This window comes from Bactrocera dorsalis, chromosome 1 (genome assembly GCF_023373825.1).
Source record: "Bactrocera dorsalis isolate Fly_Bdor chromosome 1, ASM2337382v1, whole genome shotgun sequence".
Classification (NCBI taxonomy): Eukaryota; Metazoa; Arthropoda; class Insecta; order Diptera; family Tephritidae; genus Bactrocera; species Bactrocera dorsalis.
The window spans coordinates 106,953,201-106,971,119 of NC_064303.1; the positions used below are offsets into that span (position 1 = coordinate 106,953,201).

The 17,919-nt window shown below is 34.6% G+C and overlaps 1 protein-coding gene and 1 long non-coding RNA gene across 2 annotated transcripts in view; both read left to right on the plus strand.

The window, feature by feature from the left end:
• The window catches only part of LOC125779274 (uncharacterized), a 111,035-nt gene extending 110,208 nt beyond the window's left edge, over nucleotides 1–827 (plus strand). The window contains exon 3 of the long non-coding RNA XR_007423242.1: nucleotides 735–827. This is a non-coding gene — a long non-coding RNA (uncharacterized LOC125779274). The remainder of the gene's footprint in view (nucleotides 1–734) is intronic.
• Nucleotides 828–3,769: 2,942 nt separating this feature from the next.
• LOC105225098 (protein sax-3) overlaps nucleotides 3,770–17,919 on the plus strand; it is a 183,761-nt gene continuing 169,611 nt past the window's right edge. The window contains exon 1 of the mRNA XM_049459942.1: nucleotides 3,770–3,852. Coding sequence (XP_049315899.1) covers nucleotides 3,798–3,852 — 55 coding nt within the window. The 5' untranslated portion in view covers nucleotides 3,770–3,797. The remainder of the gene's footprint in view (nucleotides 3,853–17,919) is intronic.

Genomic DNA, 17,919 nt, shown 5'->3' on the forward strand with positions numbered 1-17,919 from the left:
GGTTAACAAAAAAAAACAATCACACGAAACCAAAAATGCGTTTCCGGTTTTCAATTCGGTCACAATCGTATTCTTTTTGAAAAAAGTTCAGCTTTATCGGGACGATTCAAGCAAGAAAGCTTTCATACACAAAATACCCAGCAAAATCGTTCCAATGGACTAGTCACTAGAGATGTTGAGCTCTCCTGTCATATCTCTCACACATGCCTGAATATTTTCAAGCAGCGCTTCACCTTCCTTTCGTTCACTTTTTTAATATTTTCATCAGTAGAAGAAGATCGAAGGGCTCCCAGTATGAGGCATGTCTTCAACGATCTCTCGACCGTCTTTGAAGTCTTTGAACATTCGTAAGCTTGTGTTTTTGATAAAATTTAATCACTGTAAGCCTTTTTAAACATTCTCAATGCACTTGTATGAACAAATTTTTGTTCTTGAAATATTTTCATGAAATTCGAAAGGTGTTATTTTCGATGGCAACGCTACAATATCTGAAATAAAATGGTAGATCAGACCACTATATCATATAATATTATATAAAGCAGAAATATTAACTGAATGATAAAAATCAAGTTCTTGTATAAAGAAAATTTTATACTTGTACTCTCACTTCGGTTCCTTTGTAACTTGCCCTCAGTGAATACTTAAGGACTTTTTCATACAAAGTTTTTAAATTAAATTAGTTGATTTATTTAAAATTTGTAGTTAATTTTTATTATCTTGTTTCATATTTTCAGTGGAAGATAACAATAACCTAAGAAAACAGTTACATGGTCACCCTGTGAACACTATTTGGGTTGCTAAAGCTTTGTAATAAAAGCGAAAAAAGAGTGAGTTAAAAAATTAAAAAAATATTAATAATTAATCTATATATGTATATAAAAATCAATGCCTCTTTCTTTGTAATTTCATCACTCATAAACGGCTGAACCGATTTGGCTGATTTTTTTTTTTGTTGTATTTGTTATTATTAGGAGAAGGTTCTTATGTAAGAAAAAATTACGAAAGTTGCCGGAAAACCCCTAAAAACAGCACCTTTTTTCTTTTCCCATTACAAGACTTTTTTAGTTTTGTATATACATACATACATACATATGGTACATTTTTCCGTAATAAAAATGATTGTTTGTTTTTTCGTAACAGCTAAACGCTCGAGAACGGCACGGCACCAATCTTCATGGAAATCAGAAGTTGTTCGCTGTGCATCTGGAAAGGGTTAGATATAAAGAAAACCATATACTTTTTCATAAGGAAAAGTCGAAAAAAAATTGGAAATTTTCCCCAAAGTGACTTTTCATACAATTCTTTTTTGTTTTGTTTTTCAAATATTTTGATTTGTAAATTATTTGCAAACGTTCAATTTGTGGTACGCTTACTTTTTATTCCGGGAAAAAATTATTTGGAAAACTTATTCATGTGAAAAACTTTATTTGTGTGTTTCAAAAAGAAGTGATCAAATTACAGATTGAAATTTGTTACGAAGCAACGAAGACATCGCGCTAATATCCGGTCGGCGTTCTTTTTGCCATCACGTAATACAGCAAGACTTTTCAAACACAGCTACGATGTTTAAATGGAACTTTAGCTTTGAAGCATACGTATGTATATACAAAGTATGGTGGCAGTCAGATGCTGGATATGTAACTCGGTTGAGTTGCATAAAAGAGGATTTGCCGCATCGCAGACATTCCTTCTTTGAATGGTGGATGGTGGTTACAACCAGATCAAATTGATGAAATCATTTCTGCGGACATTTCCTTCATGCAGACAAAGATCCATTATTCTACGAAGCGATGAAAAACAATACTGGGGCATGGCCTTGACGGACACCACAATCCTCACTTGCAATAAAATGCACGAAAACACTATCCACACGTTCGCTTTTTCTTTGCGGAAACGCAAACTGGAAATGACCGGATATCCAACTCTATCGCGGGGAGGGGGAACTCATCAGAACGACAATTGCAGGACATTTACCATTGCAACTTAGAGTAGTGAATATCGAAGTCGACAACATCATGGAACATAACCATATTCGCCGACTTATTGTCTAATTCACATTCAAAAATCTCATATCAATCGTTTATGTATTTTGGGCAGTTTGGTGTAATCTATAAAATACGTTTGTAAGTACGTCACCAATGAAACCAAAAATATGCGAATTATTGGTCTTAACGATACGGTCGATACGTGAACTGCATAAAGCGGCTTTGTAGGATCTTTGACGTTTTGCAATTCATGAACGTTTTTTCGACTGTGTTTCGTGCGTTCGCAGTTCATTTGGAGAATGGCTAAAGAGTGTTTTTCAACCCAGAGAATACAGTACAGCCAGCGGAAACACTTCCAACAACATTGACATTGACGAGTTTTTTCTCAAATTGCGTCAGTGATTCGTTTGCTCTATTCGGAAATGCCTTGATATTATATATCGTCGAAGAAATAGTTACGCAGACAGCAAGGTCAACCAGTAGATTGACATCCAGGTGTGTTCTCAACTAATTCCTTAGGACGTATTTACATAATCCACGCGAAAAACGACGTGGTTTAATTTCATTTGAGTCATTGCGCACTGTGAACGGTAGAGTGTGTGTAACTTTGCATGCAAGCAATTACAACTGCTGGAACGTGATAATAAATGTAATCAAACGATGGACGATTCGATAGCTACTTCGTATGCCACTGAAGTTCGCACACTTTTCGCGATGGTTCCATTCGACATATAGACCTTCAACTTCGCGTCAATTACGGGTATAACGAAAAAAAATTACCTTTACCGCTGAGATTTTCACATTGATTCACTAAGAATTGGAATAAAGGCAAAATTCCGATCGTCTTGACAATGACAACGAAGTCCGTTAATTATCCAGTGGAATTTCTAAATTCTTTGGAGACGCTTTGGTAGTGCCGCAGCATCATTTCGCGTCTCAAAAGTTGGTCAAAAAAGAGTCGGTCATTATTATGCTTCGCAATCTTCATGCGTCGAAAACTTGTGCAATGGAACTCGACTGGTTGTGACGGCAGCCCACCCCTATCGAATACCGGGGGGCAGGAATGCTTTGATTCTACGAATTCTTTTAAAATGTCCCAAACTACGATTTTGGCCATTTCAGTTCAAAACCTATTCAGGTTTTTCCCGGTTAAATGCATTTGAAATGACAATCAACAGAACACAAGGATAGTAGCTAGGAAGAGTGTGGATAAAATCTGGAAATGCGTTTTTCACTTAACGCGCCAGATATACGTGGCGTGTTCACGGGAGTTCAAAAACCCATGTTCTCTGAACATTTACGCACCAGAAAAGAAACCAAAAAAAATTTTCTTCATCAAGCTGCGCTACGTTAAAAAAAAAATTAGAAAAATCGCAAATAAATGATTTTCAACGCAATATAAATTCAACTTTCTTTTTATTTCAAAACATATAATTTCACGCAGGAAAACGGCTGCGGGGTCAGCTAGTATAATATAAAAATAATACGAATTAGAAAAAAAATTTGTGTTGTTCGGATTTTTTCAGTTCGTAAATTTTTTTTGAGAAAGTTGTTTAAAATCGGGGTTCTTACATTCTGTGTCGCGAATATATTCGTTTCAGTCGTTTTTCGTCGGACTTTTATTCGTTAATTGCTAATGTTACGCAATCTGTATTATTTTAAAGAGATCGGTTAACTTGTCGGTAGTGTATCAGAGCATTGCATAGTGTGTATTTTTCTGTTGTTTTTTTAATAAAATAATGCCACGAAATTATGTGTTAAAATAAATAAAATAAGTGATTGAAATGCAATGGGATTCGGCAAAACCACAAAATGGAAAATTTCGGCCTCTTATCGGCAATCAAGACAATCTACAGGCATACATATGGTAAGTTTTCGAAAAAATTAATAATTTATTTAGTATATAATTAATTTAATTAGTATTAATTTTTACAAAATTAATTAATTAATTTTAATTTAATTAATTTATTTTAATTAGAAGTTTAATTTAGTTAATTAAAATTAATTTATTAATAATTTAAAATTTTTCTTGAAATACCTAATTTTAGTAACTAAAAATTTTATATTATTAATTAAATAAATTAAATCTCTAATTAAAATTAATGCAATTTTTCTTGAATTTCGTAACTATTTCTATTAGCTAAAATTTTATCTGCAATAATCTTCAGTCCAATACACAAGATACTTATACTATTTTCTCTGTACTTAACTTGCCGCAGCAGAACAGAACACACGACTCCCATAGCGCCTTCTGATATAATCGAAACACCTAAAGGTGATTGAAAAAAATGCGAGTACGCACTTAAAGTTTTATTCTAAAAATATTTAAAGATTCTATTAGGTCCGCCACTCATACACACTTACTCAACGCTATCAGCTAAGTGATTATCAATGACTGCGATGAGTGAAAAGGTGTGCAACATGCCACAAGCAAAAGGTTAGGAGTCATAAAAACATGCAAGCAATACAAGAGAATATTGCTGCAATTGCAACAAAAAATTGACAACAACAAAAACAATAAAATTCCAACCCTTATCAAGAGTGAGCATGAAAAATGAATTGAATAAAATCGAAATTTACAAAAACACCAAAAAGAGCTCACAATTTAAATCCCTAAAAATATTGTTGATAAAACGCGTAAAGATGCTGAGCCAACGCGGCAACCAGCTGGAGAGTTGTCATTGTTATCTGTCGAAAAGAATTTACACCGAAGGAATAAAAACAAGTGCGGCTGCTGGAGCGTCTTCTTCTGCTCCTTCGCCGCGAACGCGCTTTCTGGCAAACGCACGGCGACAAAGTTAAAGCGCAACGTATCAACAACAAAAATATACGAATAAAAACAACAGCAATATACAAATAAGCACAACAACAATATATAAATAAAAACAACAACATACAAGTAAGTGTACGCAGCACAGCAGTCAGTCGCAACACACCGGCCGGCCGGCCGGGGTCGCCTTGTTGCAAAGGCGTCGATAAAACCATAGGGGGCCATAAATTCTTTAGCGCTCCAGCAGGCGGCCGTGCGACATGCACGCCACATTGCCACGCACGGTGTTGCAAGCACGCTGCTGCCGTTGGCTGGCTCAGAAATCAATGATTGGCAAAAGCCTTGCAGCAGTGTGGCTGGGGTTGGGTTATGGCCTTGCAATCTTAATACAAATTCGATTAAAAATCTCGCCTGTGCGTCTGCACACTTTTTGCTGCTGCTGCTGTTGTTGTTACTGTTGCTGGTGTTGTGTTAGACGCTGGTGACAACTAACGCATTCGCCACTTTGTCTGCGCTTTGTTAGCGCTGCGCGTTGTTGTGCGTCTAATTTCTTCCTCATATCGGCGCACATTCATATCTGTCAGCGAAGCTCCATGCCTTCGGCTGGCTGGCTGACTGCCTGCCTGGCGGCGTTGGTGTAGTGCGATAACTCTGTCACTTGCTTTGGTATTTGAATATTTTTTGTTGTACTATTTCTTATTCTTGTTGTTATTAATGCTGTTGTTTCATTGTTTATTGATAAATTTGGCTGTGATGGAGAAGGGTTAAGCGGTGTGCATATTACTCAAAAACCATCGCTTACACATGTACTAATGTTTATATGTACATATGTGTGTATGTATATTAGGGTGGCTAAAAAAAAATCGACTGTTTTCTTCTCACTCCGTACTCCGCAAAATTATTGAGATAGACAACTCTAAGAAAGGTTCTCCAAGTATGAGCTCTAATTGTAACGGGAATGTGTTCCGCCTAACGGTTTTCTATATTTTTCTTATTATCATTTTTATCTCGCTTCCAACTTAAAAAAAATATATTTCGTTTTATGGATTTTGTAGGAAATTACATGCTCTTTAAAAAGTTATTAGCGAAAAAAAATTGTTTGACAAACCCTAATGTACATACATGTATATGTAGAAAAGTATCTATTTCGCTTTATCAATTTTGTAGCAAATTGAAAGCTCTTCAAAAAAGCATTAACGAAAAAAAAATTTTTTTTGACACACCCTAATGAATGTACATGTATGAACATACATATATACATATGTATGTAGAAAAGTATCTATTTTGTTTTATCAATTTTGTAGCAAATTGAAAGCTCTTCAAAAAGGCAAAAAATTTTTTTTTTTTACCCACCCTAATGTATGTATGAACATACGTAGAAAAGTATCTGTTCGCCGCGCAAACAAAAAAATTGTCAGAAATATTTGATGCATGTTTTTATTATCGGCGCTGATTGAACGCTTCCCCTCACATGTGTTCTCATTCTTGTTGCTTTTTAATTTTATTTCTTCATTCTTCATTCTAATTCTGGCATCTACGTTCGCTTTGTTTACTTGTGTCAACCACTTTGAATCATGTTTCTTCCAAATTCAATAGATAATGGATTATTAATAGATTTATGTCGGTCATTAACGTTATCATAATTGTATGCAATGGATTCCTTCGCCTCGATTTAAATGCGCGTGCATTTAAAGAACTCTTTACGGATTGATTTATGGAAATTTACAACCAAAATAATAATAATAATGAGGGAAAAAGAAAAAAAACAAGAAAACTTATGGTATAAAAATTACTTTTTTTCCACTCAAAAATATAAATTCTACATTTTTTTTGTTGCTGTTTGAACTAGTCTGCGATGGGACTTCAATATTTTACTACACAAGCTGCAAGTTTTTAAGAAGTAGAACTTGCGAGGTCTTATTTTATGTTCCAAATAACTGTTTTTTAGCTTGCCTTACTGTCATATACCAGAATTTTCGGAGAACTTAGAAAGAGGCGTCTAAGGTGATCAAAAATTCGGATTTATCAAGCAATACACCTAATCCCAGCTGGAAACTCCTATGTGATTTCGCTTTTTTTACTACTTTGAAACGTGTTACAGACTTTGGAGAGTGTCGAATCGTACATGAAACTGACATACACATATTTTTGAAATAGACTGGTATAATCAAATACTTCGAACTTCAAACAGACTGGTATAATCAAATAAATGTGAAATTAATGCGACTATTTCAGGTAATGTTGACACTGTCTAGTGTTGAATTCGTCTGCTCACCCTACTTTAAACCACTTTCGGACGGGGAATAGCTTCTATATGCTTTTGATGACTCCTCGAGAAAACCCTCTATAAAAAATAATATACGAGTACAGTCGAACAGATGATATGGTTGCCAAGTCCCGAAGTATAAAATGCAAACTACGTAACTCCGTTTTTTTTTCAACATTGTTCCCTTCAAGGCTGACACTGATTATAATGATCCTCCAATTTTTCGATATCAATTTTGTAGTATGATTTGAACTTTGGTTAAGAATAGGACTCATTTTCGGCGATCACCTCGTCATTCGACGAAAATTTCTTCCTAGTGACCTTTCGAGATCTGAGGACAGAAAGTAGTTGCTGGGGGCCAGATTTGGAGAATACGGTGAATGCGGAAGCAATTCGAAGACCTAGTTTGCTTTGCTTCAAAGTAGGCCTCAGTTTCGAGGATCACCTCTCCACCTCTAAAATTTCTTTGCAGCAAGAAATAGTGGATACGGTAAAAACGAAAGCAATTCGAAGTCCTATTCACGTGTTTTTTCTATCGTTTTTACTGACTTATGAAACAGTACTTTCTTTTTCTCCAAATGCAGCAATTATCTGAGGATTTTGTCCTCAAAGTGCTCCAATAATGTAATGTAATAGTCGCTATTAATGGCCTTTTCAAAGGCAGCCAATAAAAGTTATTCCATACGTATCCCGAATTACAGACGCCATAAACAGCCGACTGTTGCGTTTTTTCATGCTTTAAAGCGGGTTCATTGTGTGCAGTCTACTCGGATGACTGTCGATTGGACTTCGGAATGAAATGATGGAGCCATATCCATCCATTGTCAAATATCGACGCAAAAACTCGGCCTTATTACACCTGAACACTGCCACGAATCATAAACTCGTCATTGTTTTTGAGCTCGCGCGGCAATCACTTTGCAAAGAGTTTTCTCCGACCCAAATATTCGTGAATGATATGATATACACATACAGTGCCTGCTATCTCGAGCAACTTCACTGTTTGGTCATCCAAAACTATTTTGTGGACTTTTTTGATGTTCTCCTTGGTAAGAACTTGTTTTGGGCGTCCACTGATTTTCACTGCCTTTAGTGTTCATTTCGCCACTTCTAAAGGATGCCAATCCTTGATGGTTGATTTTCCTGACTCGACTGCTGTAAAATGTATACAGCGCCTTTAAAGCTTCTTTTTTACTGGCGTAGACAGCGCTTACTCAGCTACTTTTATCCGAATTGAAGGGCACGAAATCTGAAGATCTTATAACTAACTAAAAATCATATTGATTTAATTCTACTCGTAGTTGCGCCATCTTTGCGTCAGACCGGGGACTTTTCTAGTAATAGCGCCATCTAGGTGTCAAGTCGAAGACTTTTCAATTTTTCACAGGTAAAAAAAAGTTAATATTTTCTTGATCGGTCAGTTTGTATGGCTGCTATATACGATAATATACCACGTACCGGGTATAATGAGCTTTCCAGATTTAGTCCACACTATTTGTCAGTTAAGACGTTCACTCGATGGCCTCCATCCACTAAGTTTAACATGGTCGTCGACTAAAACTTCCAACTTCATCGCAAAAGAATATGATCAATCTATGATCTGAATTTCGATCCGCTTTCGATATTCTTCTCAATGGAAGCAAGGGTACCTGAAATCTGTTTGAATACAGCTCTAAGAGCATTTATAGTTAAACACCGACAACACGCAACAACATACAATTTATCATCATATGCATGTTGCAACAACAAATACGCAACAACAAACAACACTTAGGGACACTCATATCAATAGGCAATAAATTTGCCTTACCAATTACAAAGGGCTTCCATGAAATCACTCATTATGAGTAATAAAAATTTCCGAATACGTGCGAACATAAAAGTATGAGTTATGAGCCAGCACACACATACACACCATATGCACACACACAATTCCGTAAAATGCATAAAGCTTTTCAACTGCATCGGCCTACCTGCCTGCAAGCCACCACTTGGGCCAAGACCTAGGGCCGCAAGGTGCAACGGAATGCAGCAACAGATATTTCACGCAAATGTTCATAAAGTTACAAATACACTTGCATATGCATATGGCTTATTCACAGCTTTGTTGGCTCATCGACACAATGGAACGCCACTTCTGCTGCTGTTGCTGCTTCTTCTTCTTCGTGGACCAATAAAGGGTTTCTTGGCCGTCGTATTTAATGCCGATTTATGAACTTTTATTTGAATACAAAACGCAGAAATTTATTTGCCATACATTTCTCATATGCACACACACACTTACAGATTTTTTTTATTTCCTTTGCCCTGGGCTGTGCCACACTTCATTTGTTGCCGTTGCGCTTGAGTGCATATAAGAAAGAAGGAGCAGGCGGAGGAGGAAAAGCAGCAACAAAAGAGTGATCTTAGCCTGCTGGCGGTTAGTCGCTGCTGCTTCCCAAGGGTCTGCTGCTTCTTCTTCTTACGTTGCTGCTGCTGCCACTCTTCCTCCTTTTCAACTTCTTATACTTTTCGCCTGGTCTGACCCGGCCGACCGCCATTCACCGCGCTAGCGATTTTAACGATGAACTTTTTCACTTGTACTTCAACTCATATTTATTATTCGATAATTTCTTACGTTTACAATTGGTTTGTTTCGTTTAAACACTTAAAATCGCTCGCACACACACACCAATCGGCATTCACAGGCTCCACAAGCCCCACGAGCGCGTTTACGTATGAGCGCCGATATTATTTATTTTTCTTTGTTGTTGTTGCTCTGCCACTTCATTTTGCTTTTGTTACATTTTATGTGGGTAATAAAATTGGCAGCCCCACAATAACAACAAAAAATGCAACAACACCCGCGTTTGGCTCCGCGTACTTGGCCAACTGCGTTCCGTTGTTGTCGATCGCTGTAGCCAATGCGCATTCAACCTGAAACTATGTACAAATAACTATGAAAAATTTCTGTTGAAGAAAGCGCGTTTTTCTTTCTTTCTTTCTTCCCATTTTTGCCTACCTCTAAAGCAGCAGTTATGATTTTAATATTTTACGAGCCCATTTTCACAATTTAATCGATTTACGCGAGCGTGTTAATGGAATGCCATGTGGCAAGGCGGCAGCTGCCGTGCGCGCGGAGCTCGTTGCGGCTTCGACGGTGCCTGCTTGTTGCTGCTAATTAATAAGTTTTACAAGCATATTGCTTTTGCATTAATATTTTATTGACTTTTGTTGCCTGTGCGTCATACTCGCAGCTCGGAGCTGATTCTTTATGGACTGGCAACACTATTTTTGGCGGAGTTGTTCATTATATTGCGAAGTTTTGCATTTCCGTGTGCTCGAATCGCTTCGTGAAATATATTTTTTGCTAATGATTGGTATACGCTATGATATGAAATTAAAATAGAATTCTTTACGTAAGACCCCATACCAGTGAGTAGTTAGAAAGAAAAAGGTAGTTCAGACAAATGGCTTGGCAAAACCGTGAAATCCATTTTGGTAATATTAGCTACGAAAATGCTAAAGAGAAACACTTATGTTTATGTTTTTATTTTACCAGACCGTGTCAGAACTATTCTTCCAACCGATTCAGTACTATCCTTCCATTTTTCTCAACTTTACCGGATCTTTCTCAGAATCTCAAGAAACGTTTTCCGCCACTTTTTAAATATCAACCAAAATATTTCTCAAGACCTAAAAAAATAAACCGAGAAATTATTTGACGGTACCTTTCAGCAACACAAGGTCTCCGTTTATGTTTCCTGGTATCTAGAAATCAACCCAAATAACTTTCTTATAGTTCGGAATAGTCACTTTTTTGCCAGAGCTTTGCAGCAACTGAAGGTCTCCGTTTACGTTTCCTAGTATCTTAGAGATTAAACCAATCATCTCCCTATTCGTTTGGAAAATAACGTGTCAGAAATTTGAGGGAATTCCAGATCTCTTCTAATTATTTCCTTTCAAAGCTTAGTCCGTATAGTACTATTTTCAAGACCAATATTTTTTAATATGATTGCCATAAGACAAATAGATTACGATAGAACTTCGTGAAACCTTGGAGTAACTCAGTAAATAGATCTCCGATAACGTTTCCTAGTCTCTGAAAGATCAACCCACGTACTCTACATTATACTCAAAGTATTAAGGATGCTTTATGGACTTTCAATACTAATTTTGAAGAAGTTATTGATTATATGCTAATGATCGGACAATATTTCTGTGTTGCTAGTTTGGTTTGAAATAGCCGAGGTTGGTTAGAAATCTTTAAGTTGAAACCCACACAAGTAACCAGAGAGAAAAAGAGAAAGATCAGGAATATTCTTTGGGAAAATGTTATTTTTCTTTTTCTTTATTGGCGTAGACAGCGCTTACGTGGTTATAACCGAGTTTGCAACAGCGCGTCAGTCGTTCTTCCTTCTCGCTGTTTGGAGATTCCAAGTGTTACCGTGTCATTTTCCACCCGTCCTTCCAACGGAGTGGGAGAGTTTGTCTTTGTTCGTCGAGAGAAGATTTAAATTTTAATTTCCTAGGCAGCCCAAAGAAGCTCCCGTTGACAAGAGTGGTTCTGCGTTCGATATCTAGACTGATATTGTTGTGGGCATTAATACTAGTTCCAAGATAGACGAAATTATGTACGACTTCATAGTTATGACTGTCTTCGGGCAATCTATCCTCGTAATATTAGGTGCAAAAAAGTTGCCGATAAACAGATAATTTTTCTTGTAAATAACAGTGGTCTGAATATGATTTAAAACTATCCTTCCATGTTTCTTAACTTTTCCGGACCTCAAGTGATAATTTCTATCCTTTCAACCATAAATCAAAACATTTCGCAATATCAATAAGACCAAAATATTGTACAATTAATGGTACCTTATCACAATTCAAGTTTCTCTTCATTAAGTCGGTATAGAATTCAAGATCTCTGTCTTAGGATCTCTTTTAGCCTCGATCGATCTTAAAATCTCCTAAGTAAATCAGTATAGAACACAGCCGAACTTATCCGATAGTTCGGATATCTTAGGTGTCCGGTAGAACTTGTTGAAACCTAATCGTAACGAAAAGTCTCCGCTTATGCTCTCAAGTCGCCTAAACAACAACTCAAGCATTTCTCCATTATGTTGAAATAGATATTACCAGAGTTATACCGGAATTCAGGTTCTCTGTCTAAAGTTTTTCAGCTCTTTACAGATCGATCCGTCGGTCTCCTGAACAAAGCAGAATAAGCCCGGTTGAATTTTAATGATATTTCGGGTATCCGGTTAGATTCGATTATATTTCAAATAATTTGGGATAGACTTTGACTCGATGTCTCCGGTTTCTTCCTCTAGTCTCTTAAAGATCAATTGAATATCACTATAGTATTCTCCATATTCTGTATTCGAAAGTTAAACGTTTTTAACCAAGGCATAACTAAAAGTTTCTGCTTACGCCTTCTATTCTATTAGATATTAAGATAAAACAAACTTTCAAGGTTTTCTTGTTTCAAGAAAAAAATATACATAAACCAAAGGCTTTCGTCATAAGCCCTAATGGAGTGTGAGAACTACGCGCTTGGACAAATTTTGAATTCAGAATATAGTTTTGAAACAAGTTACATAAATTATGGAAAACAAAGTTCCTTACTTTGTTCTAGTTAAGAGTTTTTACCATAACTTTGAAAAGGGCAAGAGTTTTCATTTCAACCTAACCTGGAATTTCCCTCCTATGTGCTACAAGGCTTCCAATTTGTCTCTTCATTAACTATAATTATACTTATTCCCTTTTACTTTTCCATCATACATATATTTATGTGTCTTCTCTTTACCAGTACTTCTGATTTTCTCATCTTCGACATATCCTTGCGTTAAATAATATTTATGATTATTGCAAAAATTAATTGAAACGTCGCTTAATAACCAGTTAAGTACATTGGCGATGATATTCGGCATGACCTAAATGCAAATTTAAGCCAATAAAAATATGTTTGCGAGTCAGTAAACAGAAAAATAACTATCTTGTTCGTCTAGACCGCAAAAACGCGCTTTTGAGTCAAGTTGAGATCAAAGCTAAATGGAACCGCATAATTTGACTTAAATGAATGACGAAAACGTTAACGAAACTGCCACCGCAAGCTGAAGCAGAGAAGAGCCAAATAGGCTAGGCAGGTCAAAAAGGTAGCAAGGCACGTAGACAACGGGATAAGGTTAGTCGCAAGACAAGCGAGCTCATACTTATCGGGTTGCGGCAGGCTGAGAAATGAGACTGGCTTATAAAAGATATACAGAAAAATGCATATTAAACGATAATTGGGTAAACGGAAAGGGTCCAAGCCAAAATAGAAATAAAATATGTGTATTCGTTAAGTAAAAGGATGCACGGGTAGGTCGGCACTGTGGCAAGTTAAGGAACGATCCTCAGAAGAGGTAAGATATCAGCAAGCATATCGAGTCCACAAACAAAATAAGAAGAATGGTGATCGTAAAAATATGGTTAAAAACCAACAACACAAACAACAAATGGTTCACATAACAGGCGTACCCAGTCAAGCGCCAGAACGTCACAGACCGTGAAAGAAAGATCAGCCAAAAGCAAAAGGAAGTAAAATATGCCGCCGCCCAGTTGACTCCGTGCAAGCGCTGACAACAGAAACACTCGGCGCAGCTCGCCAAAATGACTGCAAAATTAGTTGTGAACGCGACGTGCTAAATGCCGCGGCCGCCAATTGCAACAACAGCAACAACAACGAAAGCAGGATCGGGTCTTGCGGTTGGCGCACAGGTAAAGTAGAGCGTCTTCAAAGCGATCGCCCGATAACCGCTCTAATTGTTAGCACTTCGTTGGTGTATGTGTGTGTGCATGTTCGGCTGGAAGCCGATTAGCGAAATTAAAATGCTCAATAAACCGATAATTTGTGAATTTATGCCACATAATTTGTGTAGGAAATTTGAATTTGAACGAAAAGGCAAGGAGCATGCGCCGAAACGCAATAACAAGAGCTGGGCAGACAAAGACTTCGCGTTTATGTGTGCTCAGAAGGACTCGTTTATGTTGCGCATGCCCTTCTTATGTTGGCCCGCATTGTGTTGTCACGCTCTAAGTCGCTGGGTATAAAAATAGTTTTGGTTTGAGGAGCCATGGTTTTTTCAGCCGTTTGTAATTCGAGTGGTTTTATGAAGTATTTTTCAAATTTTTTCCGGTTTTTGTGTGCGGGCAGGGTTACCAGGTATAAGAACTGGGAATATAACATTGAGCTAATCAAATCTTTTATCCGTAACCAAGGTTATTTGCAATTCCCCCTTGAGTCTTAGATTGTAGTAACTTTCCTCGAATATAAGCTCTTACATTAGGTCTATTGAAGTCATTGGGACGAATCATCTGTAACTTATTTGCATTATTGATCCTGTATAACCTCCATAGCTTTCTATATCCCTCTCCCATATCTATTTTCCTGTTTCTCTATTTCTGTCTCTCTCTATATATATCTTTTTTTGCTGTCTCTTTCTCTCCGTCAGTCCTTTCTCGTTTTCCACTTGACACTTCTAAGCCTGAATCTTAGGTTTTGTTTCCTCATTTATAAAAATGGGGTCTGATTTATCTCGATGACCTATTTCCCACACTTTCGGGAACGGTATCGATAAATTCTGGTCTCAGCTACATCATTTGGTACACAGAAAAATTTTCATGTGCATATTATTTAAAAAAATGTTTTCATTCAACCGGCAACCCTACTTCAAACCTCTAATAAGTTCTCCACCAATACATATGTACACATATTATTTAAAAATAAATACCACACACTTCTAAATTAAATGGGTAAATGCATTTTATGGTTTCATAATTCGGTTTTGTACTCAGTATCAATGGAGCGTAACCAAACAGCGATTTGTCAAGGATTTCGGCGGGAAAATAAAATGAGTTACCGCAAAGGACACACAAGGAGCACACACATTAGTACATATGTACATATACTACATATTGACAGATTGTGTGGGAAAAGTAGGGCATATGCGTGGATTCGCTACACCAGTCATCCTGTGATGGTGACAATGACAGGACAGTGACAGGGCGCGAGAGACAGCTGGGAGTGTCCGACAGCGGTCGAAAATTTATTTTAAAAAATATAAATTTTGAGTGGAGGTTTTTGTGATTAGAAGGGGAAAACGACATAAATTGTAAAAAATATATTATAATTTCGATAAATTCAAAAATTTGGGGAAATTTATTTTCGAAATATATTTCGAAGAAATCTCCGAATATCTTAAAAACAATACATTTTGGGAAACATGTTTTCGAAATATTAGAAACAAAACTTGAAAAAAAAAAATTAAAAAAATGAAGAAAATATATTTTCGAAATATTTAAAAATTTGGGAAATTTAATTTGGAAAAATAAAATAATTATATTTTCAAAGGCACCTCCGAAAAACTGAATATTTTTATAAAATAGTTAAAAATTTGTATAAAATACATATTCAAGAAACTAAATTTCTGAAAATATATATTCGAAAAAAATGTATAAAAATAGACTGCATTAGAGCTTGAGAGATAGCTAAATGTATAAGAGTTCCTTAGAAAATTTTATAAAAAAAAATTTTGAGAGGAGGTTTTTGCAATTAGAATGGAGGAATACTTAAGAAAATGTTTAAAAATTTGTTGGAAATATATTTTCGAAAAATTAAAACAAAATATTAAAATTTTAGTTTAAAAAATTAAAAAAAAAATGTATTGAAAATGTATTTTAAAACTAAAAAACCATAGAATATATATTTCGAAAAATTCAAAAATTTTAGAAAAAATTGTTTGAAATATTTAAAAATGTTGGAAAACATATTTTCAAAAGTTCGCTACAATTTCCGAATATTTTAAAACTTCTATGAAATGACTAAAAATTTGTAGAAAATATATTTTCGAAAAAATTAAAATATAGAAAATATATAAAAAGATATTTTCGGAAAAATAAAATGTAGAAAATATATTTTCGAAAAAATAATTTGATGGTAACGGTTGAAAAAAGTCCGTATGGTAATAATGACTGGATAGCCATAGCTGAGGGTATCAGAATAAAAAAATTAGTGGTTTTGTTATATGTACATATATCCCAAAATTAAAAAAAATTTAAAAAATATAATTTCGAAAATTATAATTTTTTTCGAAAATTTAAAATATTTTAGAAAATATATTTTCAACAAATTAAAAGAGTTAAGAAAATATATTTTCGAAAAATTACAAGGTTTTAGAAAACATATTTTCGAAAAATTAAAAGATTTTAAGAAATTTATTTTCGGAAAATTAAAAATTGTAGAAAATATATTTTCGAAAGTTTTTGATTGGAAATGTAAAAAAAAATCTTTCTCCACAAAATTTTCGTGATTTTTTCTTTACTTTAAATTAGTAAATTCCAAATTTGTGCAATTTGAATAACCCTTTAAAAAATTTCCTATAAAATTGAAATTTTGAAAATAGGTTTTTGGGATTAGAAATGAGGAAGAATTTACAATTTTTATTAAGAACAACTTCAACAACTTGGAAAACTTTTCGAAACAAAAAATAATAGAAAATATATGTATGTATATTCGAAAAATTGTGGAAAATATAATTTCAAAAAAATCAAAAATTTAGTTTCAAAAAATTTTAAAAATTGTGCAAAATATATTTTCGATAGTTTTTTGAATGACAATTCGGAAAAAATATTTCTATAAATTTTTCTGCGGAATTTTCTTAAATTTAAATTGCAAATTTCTAAAATGTTGCAATTTGAACTGCTGGTTAGAAAACTTCATAAAAAAAAAAATTTTTAAATTTGTATACTGTGATTAAAACAAAAATAAAAGAAATCAAAAATATTTTTCAAGATTTTTTTGATTGAAATCTTATTAATTTTCACAAATGATTAAATTTAAGAAACATTGTTATTTGAAAAGTTTTTCAAAAATATAAATCTTAAGTGGATATTTTTGAGATAACAACAAATGATTAATAAAATGGCAGAAAATATATATTCGAAAAAAATTTTCGAGAATTGAAGAAAATTTATTTCGAAAGTTTTTGTTTAAAAATTTGGGGAAAAAATTTTTCGTCTTCAAAATTTTAGGTTGCAATTTTTTTAAATTTAAATCAGTAAATTCCAAAAATATTGCGAGTTGAAATTTTATTATTATTTTTTTAATTTTATTGATTTCGTTATCGTTGCAACTATGAAATATATAATTTCAAAAGCTTTCCGCTCATATAAAAATCTTTCAAAAAATATTTATTACACGTCTCTTCTCTCTTCAAAAAATTTGCTCTTCAATATTTCTGGTTCATCGGAAATGTTTAATTTGTACCGAAAGTAATTTTGCCCACATGAAAGGCCACAAAGTGGTTTTTCGCTTATTAAAATAAACAAAATTTTTCAATAATTAATTATGACCGGTAATTCTGAGCTTTATTATGCGCTATTTATTATCTCTGTAATGGATATGTTATGCTTTCATTAAGCGAAAAATGCTCACGCACACACACACAACCAGTTTTCGAGATTTTTCGAACATATGTGATAAAATATGAAATTTGTCTAATTAAAATGTTTGCATTAATACCGCAAAGTGGACGGCAAAATCCATAAATATGTATAATGTTATTTACAGCCACTAATGCACTAAGCCACCGCTGCCGTAATTATATATGAGTGTATAAAATAGTAGTAGTGTGGTGCAGTTAGTTGATATTATGTTTGCATTTGCACATTTTTCGACAACAAATTTACACTGCACTTACATTTGAAAATAAATATTTTCGCAACTAACTGTAAAAATAAATATGGCATGCAAATATTTATGAAAGCAGAAAGTTAGTTAAGGTTCTCTTAAAAATTGTGTTTGGTTTCAGATGAGGGCTAGCTATATATGTAGATTAAAAAAAATCATTTCACAAAAGCTGTATTACTATAATTAA